Source organism: Hetaerina americana, unplaced genomic scaffold (assembly GCF_022747635.1).
Source record: "Hetaerina americana unplaced genomic scaffold, ioHetAmer1.1.p SCAF_5, whole genome shotgun sequence".
NCBI classification, from domain to species: Eukaryota; Metazoa; Arthropoda; class Insecta; order Odonata; family Calopterygidae; genus Hetaerina; species Hetaerina americana.
The window spans coordinates 69,009,471-69,020,579 of record NW_027287095.1 but is presented as its reverse complement, the minus strand read 5'-3'; the positions used below and the strand labels follow the sequence as shown (position 1 = coordinate 69,020,579).

Below are 11,109 nucleotides of genomic sequence, written 5' to 3'. Positions count from 1 at the left end.
CATTAGAAGAGCATCTTTATTTTATCAGTTTATGGAAGTTGTTCTTAATTTTTTTTAAATATTTAACTGTTTGACTAATATATTCAATTTATTAAATCAACCTTTTTGGCCTTCTTTATTTAAGGAGGGGCTGCCAATTGCCATTTGATTGTGAAAATATTTTGGCCATTTTTTAATTTAAAATTTGGAAATTAAATGGTTATTGCCAACTCATTTTGCTTCTAAAAATATTGTTAGCAATTACACCCTATGGTTGTATCTAAGGTATGGCAGTCAAGGGGTTAGAGTACTTAACAAAGGGCCTGGATTCAATTTAGGGTGACACCTCTTGGCACCCTCAGGTTCAACCAAGTGGTGAGGTTTTCTGGGTACCAGGCTTTCCTGGGAAGTCAAAAGTGATGCAGGGAAAGGAACTGTGGCATCCCCTCCCTGATATGTGATTTTACATGTCATATAAGGCTTAGTATTAGTGAAGCTCTACTCTTACTTCCCAAAACAACCTCAGGGCTGATTACCATGATTTTTTCAAATATTTTATCACGCTATATACATTTAGTCCCCTTCTATCCATAATAGTTCTTTTCACCGGCATTTCCTATAACCTGTTTCTTGTAAGTCACCTTCAGCCTTGCCCTGCCTTTCTTTTCTCATCGAGTATGGCTGATTTTTGACATTAATTTAGAGAGGAAGGGATGGTTTGAGTGTTAATGATGATGAATACATCTCTTCACTCGCATCACTTCAAACAGAAGGTTTTAGGTGAGAAAATTTACGAACCAGAACTAGTCAAAATAAAATTTTCTCCCTGACTCACAAACCTTAATACTTTTTCTTGACCCTTGCACTCCACTGACTTCTTATTATATTACTTTAAACATTAATCAATCCTTAACATGCACCCTCTCCTCTCACTAGTCATCTGGGCCTCACCCCCTTTGCAACTCCTCCCTCCATACAGGTCACTTTATACATTCCTCTGATGAGCATACCATCATTTTCTAACATGTGTAGATTTTATGTGACTCAAAATGACAGCTCAACATTGTGAATTAGTGCCTTCTCTGAGGGCTACATCATGCAGTTTGTACATGCAAACAAAAAATATGATCTAATAAAATCCTATTCTAATATAATGTGTAGCCCTTTCAGAAGCCTGAAATCTAGTCAAATAGTTCATGTAACTCAAAACATGTTTAACATGCATGTTGAAACTTGTTTCCTGTAGTTGTATAAGAAGGAATGTGAATCTTAATAGAACATATGAAAGTAATTTCAAGGTGCAAAAAAGGCAACAGCACTAAAGTTAACAGCCACATTTGAAGTTGGTGCTTTACATATAGTAATTAGCATGATTATGCAGTATGGGAGTAAACTTACAATTAACAATTTTTCTATCTGATTCTGTGATGATGAAATAATACAGAAATGTAAATAAACAATATGCATTAACATTAATAAATTGCTATTTATTGTAAAACATTTTAGGAAAATATATCAGTGGCTACAAATTTAATAACAATACACCCATTCTTCATAAACAGTTCAATAATGCCATATCACCAACAACCTCAAGCCAAATGCTGCAAATGGCAATTGAATTGTAACACATTACAAACCCCTGAATCACAATTGGTTATAACATGTGCATGCAACAAAGCACCCCACCGTTATAGTTTTGATTTAGTTCTTTTTAAAACATCCACAACACCAGTATCTTCCAGTCTTCTAATATCCTCTCCACTGTACCCCAGTTCCTGCAGTATGATGGAAGTGTGTTCGCCTGGCTTTACAGGTTTATGGTACAAGGATGCCTGAGATACACCAGGTGTTTCACTTAGATATGGGGATGGCTTGGGGATCCATTCATTTGTCTCTGAATCCTAGGAGAGAAATATACATATATTCTAGTAAGACTAAATCATAAAAAATAAATTGGAAATTCCATTACAAATTGATTGATGAGACATTTTTGTCACAAGTGATGAGTAGAAAGGTAAAAAACATTAGCAGTACTTCTGCCTTAAAAGTCTAAAATGCATGCGAGTAGAAGATTCCTAGCCATAAAATAAAAATGCTATAACATCATGCAATATTCTTCATTTGTTGAAAAAAAATCTGGAAGTACTGAATTCAGAATTTGGTATTTTCACACAATGATCAGAGATTATATAAAATAAAAACCATAAAAACAGTTATCAACCCGAAGGTCGCTTTGATAGGTGATGGTAGACCTTGCCCATTACTAAGTCCAACAGCATGTGAAATTCATATATCAGGATAGGAGGACAAGTTCCTTTCCCTGTACCGCTTATGGTTTCCCAGGAAATCATAAGCGGTACAGGGTAATCTGGTACCCAAAAAATCACACTGCTTGGGTGAAGCTGAGGTTGCCCAGAGGTGAGACCGGTCCATCCAGTCAGTCCTATGCTCTACTCCAAGGCTACCATGTTCCACAATATAATATAGCGAATGCAATTTTCGATTCTAAAAAATCAATTACAAGGAATGTTAAATATTGTTTGTGAAATCATTGTATTCATAGGATTATGCTCTACATAATTGATTGTTTTTGTAAATCTCTTCCACTGTATGATAACCTTAAGGATTCTGATATTTTTACCTTACCCATCATCATAGGTGATCTACCTACTGAGGGTAGGTTTTGGATAGTCCCTGGTTAATGTTACATATTATTGCATCACATGAACTTCCTCTGGTTTGCTTTACATTGTTCTCTTCTTCAATTCTTTGTGGGTCCTACCTGCCTTCATGCCATCCAAAAAGCTCATTTTCTTTCTTGTTCAGATTCAGTTTCAATTCACTATTGTGTTATAGTTGGTAGAGATAAAAGCAGATTTGATCAATCTTGTGGGAATCCATATGTGCATGCTAGTAGTCATAGGGAGGCTGAAGTTGACAGTTTGTTACAATCAATGAGATAGCATAATTGTGAGTGCTCCAGGAAGAAAATACCTGTCAGAGGTGCGGTATCCGAATGTTGAATGCTATAATATAATGACTTAACTTTCTAATATTAATCCCTGTTTACCTAACTTTCTCCCTTTTATAAACAAAATTGACATCACATCACATCTCAATATATTTCCCGCCCACATTTACTGACTTCTTTACATTTAGCCCAAAAATTTTCCTCTCTTCTGCCTACGTATGCAAAAATCAATCAGTTTTCCTCCCTGTCTAGATATGACCTCAAGGCTTTGAAAGTGCGGAGGTTTGAATTCACATAGTGCGTGAACATTTACTCATTTGCACAATATTTTGAACAAGTTTGAACAATAAATGAACTTCCACCAAGTTGAGGCTGAAACTATTGAGATAAGTTTGAACAATTTAGCCACATAAACGGTTTTCTGTTTATCATGAGTAGAAGCTACCAAAATAAAGACTTTTTATCCAAGTAAATTGACTACATTTAACTGATGTCTTACCTGAGTACACTTGAAAAATGAACCCCTTTCATCATTATGACAATGAGATCCAACCTCTTCTGGCTGAAGAACAGGTGTGACACATGCATCAGTTCCATCAAATGTTTTTGTCCATTCATCTCTCGTCTTCTTCAAAAAGCTAACAAATATTAAAATAATATTTAATACACAATAAAATTATATTAGACAAGAACGGAAATATTTCTTATTGATTTCAAAGTCTGCACTCTCTCGGGCAGCATTTGGGCCACTCTATTTTCAGAAATATAGTTAACACATTTCAAGGCATTTAATGTTCCAATTGAAGTTTATTTTTATGTGCACAAATTGTTTGAATAAATTACTTCATTTTTACCTTTCAACATTTTGTAAAGACCAGTACCTTGTGCTATTTTGAATTCAGCATTCCACTTCCATCCCCCACAGACCTTTAAAAAATAACTCATTCCTAACATATACAACTACTTACACTTGCTTAAATATCCTTCGACAGTCTTCAGGATTTTCGGCACCAACTTGTGGTACATCATCATGAGAAAGGTCAAGACCTTTCAATAACTGTGCATAAAACTGTGGTTCAAGGGCACCCACTGCAACATGACCACCATCTTTTGTCTCATATGTGTCATAGAAATGAGACCCAGTATCTAATCTAGATTAGAAAAATGAAATAGGAGATTCATAGCAAATGTCACCAAAATACAGGCAAACAAACTATATAGAGTAATTTTAACCAGAGGCATCCTTTACTGGTTATCCCTAAAGGATATTTTCTTCATCTCATCAGCCAAGAAATTGCATTATTCCCTCGAAAAAAATAAGAATGGTATGTTCTGCTGCAATGGCAGCAAGTTGGTGAAGTCGATGGCCTCATTTTCCATTACACTCAGGTACTAGATGTTGGCTGCTTGGCTCATTCTTATGCTAGCTGACTTCAAATTCATAGTTTTTTTTGGTTCATTTCTGTTTGGTAAATATGTTGCAAAACCTTGTAACATTTTCTTATTGATGGATAAGCTGGAATTTTACTGAGTGGTTTTTAATACAAAAAAACTGACAGGGAGATAAAACACAAGGTTGAGGCTAAAAACTAGTTCACGAATCAATAGAGAAGAAGGATTTAATCACGAAAACTTCTAAAAGATTTAAGCTCTTAAATCTTACTCGGTAATTTCTACACATTTCAAAGAAAAAACACAAGCTAACATGTTCATGGCAGCAAAGCGCAAGATAACTATTTTTTTATAGATGTACCAACAAAAACATTTATTATTAGTATCGAATACCAATCAACTCTCATTCCGGCCTGCTCCATTACCCAGTAGTATAAACTAAATATAAATCTGAAGGATAAACATGAGGGTATCCTTACTGTAAAGCAGTATTTTTGAAAATAAGCCTTAATGAACAATACACATACATACACATTTTTTCCTCTGTCATTTCCCCATATTGGAAGTCTTCTTCTGGATCTAAATAGCCAGCTAGCAACATAGGCAGATCCTTCAACCATGGATGCATCAATCACTTGCCCCTTTCCAATCCCACCTCCTGCTTCCATTCTATGCCTGTTCAGCAGGGCTAGGACTATCCCAAAAGCACACATCAAACCTCCTCCAGCAAAATCTGCCAGCAGGTTAATGGGTGGGGTTGGATTCTCTGTATGACGCCCAAGCATTGATAAAACACCTAAAAACAATGCAAAATAACATAGAAGATAATCGTAGGCATGAGAAGCAATTCTATCATGTCAAAAACACCTGAAATGAGGATATTACACAAATGCAAACTCATTCTAAGAATAAGTCAACAGACCTGTGACAAATAAGTTTTTAATGTCATTTATACTTAATTGACAATTTGGTATAAATGTTTATACTGTGTCCAATAATTTAAGCTATCCTTGGAAAGGAAATTTGTATTTTATTAAGCTCCAAGTAACCTGCAATATATTAAAATGCCATGCAGGACTATTTTCCAAGTCTAATTTCTTTATTCAAAAACAGTTTTAATGCCGTAAGTGAAACTTTTACTGTTGTAATTACCTCCTTCTCCTGAGCTGGAGAAATTTTTGTATTCCTCAAGGTGCCTTGATCAAGTAATAACAAGAATATAACTGATAGATTAATGGGCATAGGTTTCTACATTGAATCAATTTTACTCAGGATATATAATATGCAATAAATAAAGAAAATTGTAAATGTACATTAAATCTTCAGTACTGTAATAGTTCCCTAGATTTTCTTTGCCTTCCAGATGCTAGCCGTCCACAAGACTCTTAGATTCCAATTAACCTACTTACATAGGCAAGACACATTTGTATTATTAGCAGCAAGCCTCTATATCTCAAGGTAGATTTTTAATGGACCTATGGGCTAAATAAGGCTATATTTTCAAATAAAACCTAGAATGAGATCAAATACTGTAATACTGTAAGTTACAATAAACCATTTTTTTAACTAGACATCCTTCACACTTTAATTAATACCATCAAGCACATCTCATCTTTCCACCCTTTTTTTCCAAACTCTCTCCCCCGGTGGAAGTAGTCATTTCATTTTCTCTCAAAAAACTCCACATATCATTTGCTTCATTTCTTTTTATGTCTATCCATTTCACTTTTTCCATTCTCCTCCTCAACTAAATCTCAAAATCTTTTAATTTATTTTTGCCCTCAAGCCCCTGCTTTGGATCCACCTTCCCTACTTCCTTTGGGTTTCTCCCGACAATCCTTTCTCCTACCCTACCATGCCCAACACTTATTTATTTTGTTCCCTTTCCATCCATTTTGTCTTTCCAATGTTTTCCAAACCCACATCTCAAAAGCCTCCAATCCATACCTGGCATCTTCTTTCAAAGATCATGAATCCATGCCATAAAATACCCCGCTCCATATCAAAGATTTTACGACTCTTATCTTAAGATCCTTACTTCACATCTCTCTTCTCAATTCCCTCTTCCTTGTTGAAGCCTTTGCTAATGCAATTCTTCTTCTTATATCTCCACTACTTTGACTGGCTTCCCCAAAAAACCACCTAGATAGTTCTAACTGCTCTAGTTTTAGCCCTCCTATTTTAATGTTTACCTTAGCCAAACTTTTTCTTGAAAACTACATAACAACATTGACTCTCATACCCATCACACTGATTTCTTAACACTCCAGCAATGATTGAAATTTATTTTTTTATCTGACTAGCAAACTAAGTCTCGATCTTCTCTAAATCTAACTGAGTTCATGAATTCCCTGTCTACCTTCATTCTTATTTCCAGTTTTTCCCCTGCCTCTTTTACCATTTCCTCCACATATTCATTAAAAATCATTGGGTACCCGTTTAACTCTTATTCAACACACTACTCATCCTGACTCTCAAAACTGACCATTCTGAGGCATTTACAGGTTATAGATAAGTCATCTATCCCTCATGTGAGTAGTAGTAGTACTTTTTAGGGGAGGCAACCAACAGCTAAGGTCACTTGCGCCATTAGGGATGGAAGGGTAGAGAGAATCCCGGAGTCGGCATTAGCCTACTCTCAATGAATGGCGCCCAGGGGTCCGCAGCTAAATGTCCCATCCAATGGACACTTTTTTCACTTAAAGGGCTCTCCCCAAAGAACCTCAAGTAGAGATCAGGATATCACTAAAAAATACCTGTCACCTCCAGGGTACCTCTCCCTCATATACATATACATCTTTCTTCCATAGTACATTCATTAATTTGTACCAATTTACTCTATTTAATGGCTTCTTGAAACCTATTAAACAAGAAAATACATCCAGATTGTATTCTATGTTCCTCTCTATTAGTTAACTCATTACATCATGGCTTGGCATAGCACATGTGGTTTCAAGGTACCCCACGCTGTCTTGCGTGTGCCTCTCCCCTTCCTAAAACTGAACTGAAATCATTCCCTAAGTAATCATTTGCCCTCTTCTTCATCCTCTCATTGGTGAACCAATGTACCACCTAAGCTGTATGGAAAATCAAATTTATTGCTTACTCGCATACGGTCGCCTTTCCCATTATTGGGATAGGAACAAACCCTGATCTAAAAAAATCTTCCAGTCAAATTTCTCCCTCATGTTTGCTACAAATTAGACCATAAAAACTCCTCCTTCCATGCTTTCCTAAACCATCAAGTGGTTCTGCATGGATGTTTTCTATCCCTAATGGCCTTATTCGATTACAATTCCCTTAATGCTCTTTCTATCTCACCATCTACTGCTCCTGAACATAACCAATCTCCATCTACACCATATCAACTTTGTAATTCTCAACATGCTGGTCTAATAATTTAATCATAGAGTTTAATTTATTCTTTTTATCTCACTTGAATCTTTTCTGGTTCAATTGATGATTAACATGACGCACATATCTTTACACTTTGCATAGATTTGCCCCCTTTACTCCCAAATAGTGCTTTCACCTTTCTGTACTGTTCATATATTTCTCCCTTTCTCCATAAAATCCATATCCTCTCATTGAATCTTCCACTGTGCTTCTTTCACCATATTAGTTTCCTGCCTCAGTTCATTATTTATACCTTTGTACTATTTTATGCCAAATTCTGTGCATCCAGTTCCTTCTCTTGTCTATTTTACTAGTCATCTTGGCTGAAATCCATGGTTTCCTAAACCCTCAGTGTTCCTATAGTTTCATTTACATCCTTCAATTTCCCTGATTTGACATGAACTCTTCATTCTTCTACAGCACCCATCTCCTTAATTGAGTCAATTGACTCCAATCACTCCTAATTTTATTTTCATTACCTCCTCGCACTTCTTTCTTTTCATCCCAGTAATTGCTCTGAAATTGCAGTTCCTTATCCTTCTTCTGTTTTTCATTCGTTTGCATCTAAATTTACACTTCACTAGCATCAAATTATCATATGAACTTGCATCCACTCCTGGGAAATAGTGTGAATGAATCATTCCATTCCAAAAGTAGTGCCTTACCGTTAAGTAGTCTGATGTCTCTATGAATCCGTAAGCATCTAATGATGAAACCATTTTGCCTGCAGAACACTATCGCTTTCTTTCTACAGTCATTCCTTGTTCATAAATGGTAGTTCCCCACAATCCCTTTGTCCCCCAATGGGAAAGTGAAATTTGCAGGACAAAGAGATAGATGGTAGTGAGATTGGGAGCTACCATTTATGAACAAGAAATGACTGTAGGGAGAGAGCCACAGAGTTTAGCAGGCAAAATGGTTTCATCATAAACTTACCCATCACTATCAAACATATTATGTCATTGCCAAAGTTACATTCATACAATATGTAACAATTTAGCAGAATATACTTCAAATAAAGCTTCCAGCTCCTCTCTTTCTGTAGCTCTATGGGCTACCCTCATAGTAAATGCTTCACCTACAACTAAACTAATCTTGACTACCTACAATAAGGTCTCATGACAAGGGGCATTGGGATATCATCCATGAGAAAAGGAAAGAAGAAGTTTATAAAATCGAAACACAGGGTTTGCCCATAAAGTAATGAGACTGGCTGCCGCACAGTACTCAAGTCTCCAGCAACGCTGTTTTTGACTTTTTGTCACAGCAGGTAACATCAAAAATGGAGCGTTCGCTGGAGCTCCATTCCACACGCCCTACGTTGTGTCCCTACCTTTCACGGATAGGGGTTGCAACCTTGCCGCAGCCAACAGAGTCACTGTCTTTGAAAGAGCAGCTAAGAGCTGACTTCCAGACAGCCTTTGCAGCTTGGGAATGCCGTTGGCAGCGTCGTATCAATTCCCAAAGAAACTATTTTGAAGAATTTTAACAATATGTACCGATCTGATCAATAAATTCTTTTTACCAGACACTGTCTTCCTACTAAACAGAAACCATGTGAGCTTGGCTTTCTCAGGGTTCGTCCTCACGCACATCACCCAAGATTAAAGGAATTCTCTGACACTTTATGCTCTGTAATAACCTTTTTTAATCAGCTGGGTTGTTTTCCTCTGTACATCTTCAGTTGGGGCAGTGCTTATTATTAGTGTTTCATTTCAGTTGAGAATAATGTTTTTATGAGAGGCTCAAAAGATAGCATGCATGCATTAAGTAATGCAAAAACAGCTTGTTTCATAAAAATAATTGTTTTAGGAACGTTTCAACAGAAAGCGAAAGAATTTTATCCCTAGAATAGATTCAGAATTCCTAGAATATTTTAGAATAGTTATTCATATTCTGCAAAGAACAATTTTCAATGTTGTACAGCATAAATTGCATTTGAGCAAGTATGCATTCACCGAAACATTTTGTTCCGGTGAAGAGTAAAGTATAAACCATTCATACCCAAAAGGGGGCTCACAACCCTTGGGTTAGTGAGTAATATTATCTATCCATCTAACCTCTTCCACTTTTTATTTCATGTACATACTCATATATGCTATTGGAATGACAGAGAGGCAACCAAGGGTGGTCATCAAGTTTAGAATGATTCAATATGTGATAATGACAATGGCATGTCATGATTGAACCACATATTTAGGGTGGGTTATGCAACTTCTGTTTCTGTGAAAACCATAGTTTTTATTCAGAAATATCTGGTATGCAATTGGCTCATCAAATAACAAGGGAAGACTCATAGGTACCTAAGAATTAATGTGGAGCACTTGTTGCTTGCTAGGATTAGAGTAAGCAAGAATTAAATGGGATTATCTTTCAGGGTACTACACCTGATACAGCCAAATAGTTTATGTCATGCCCTGCCATTGCTGAATATGGGCCAGTCTGACCAAAACCTGTGAGGCGTGCATAAATGAGCCTTGGGTTATCTTCGATTAGACGGTTTGGTCCCAATCCCAGTTTCTCCATGACGCCTGTTAAAGAAATCGCAGCAAAATGTTTCAAATTACAATATTATAACTTAGTTGCAATGTCATGGTAGACATTTAAAATCACTGAAATTGTCTCATAGGTACAGGCGAATAACAAGGGTACCTTTTCTAAATGGCTCAATTACAACGTCTGATTCTTTGCACATTCTTTTGAAAATTTGTATTCCTTCTGGGTGCTTCAAGTTAAGAGCTATAGATCGTTTTCCATGACCCATGACATCCTCGAATGAACTGCTACCAGCCTAGCATGGGGTTAAAATGTCAATAAAGCAAATATTTGAAGAATTATCCTGTTGCGATAGCCAAATGCAAAAAATGTGGCCACTAGTAATCCTTGACTTTTATGGTATGGACACGTTCAAGTAAGTAGGTATTTGTGCAATTTACCTTGTCTACTCTAGTCACTGTTGCACCAAAATCTGCCAACAACATCCCACAAAATGGAGCGGGGGCCAACCCAGCTAATTCCAGAACACGTATGCCTTTCAGAGCCATTTTTATAGGAACAGAATTCAAATTCTCAAATCTTTAAGACAATATTTTCGATTCTAACTATTAACGAAACCAAAACGTTCGCTCTCGATCCGATCATAAGAAGAATTTCCTCCTCGTATATGCAACGCCAGTGAACATTTTGGACGTTCAATGACAAAGATAAAATTGTGGAGTACTTCTTCACCACTTCGACAGATCTTTATCGCGGGCTCCCTATTTCCCTTTCATTATCTAGATGTACTAGCATTCTCGATTAAGTTACGCTATTATGACCAACCGTTTCTAAAATCTCCATACTTTCTCGGAATATGAGAAATTACGCAGGCA

At 36.5% G+C, this 11,109-nt stretch overlaps 1 protein-coding gene across 1 annotated transcript; it reads right to left on the bottom strand.

Moving 5' to 3' along the window:
* Positions 1-1,453: 1,453 nt before the first annotated feature.
* On the bottom strand, positions 1,454-11,018 carry Amacr (Alpha-methylacyl-CoA racemase). The gene is made up of 7 exons (XM_071592138.1): positions 10,675-11,018; positions 10,391-10,529; positions 10,126-10,269; positions 4,874-5,138; positions 3,919-4,101; positions 3,450-3,588; positions 1,454-1,880 (listed from the first exon to the last, which is right to left on the bottom strand). Exons 1-7 carry the CDS (start codon positions 10,780-10,782, stop codon positions 1,668-1,670), a joined length of 1,191 nt encoding a protein of 396 aa, XP_071448239.1. The 5' UTR covers positions 10,783-11,018; the 3' UTR covers positions 1,454-1,667.
* Between the last annotated feature and the right edge of the window lie 91 nt (positions 11,019-11,109).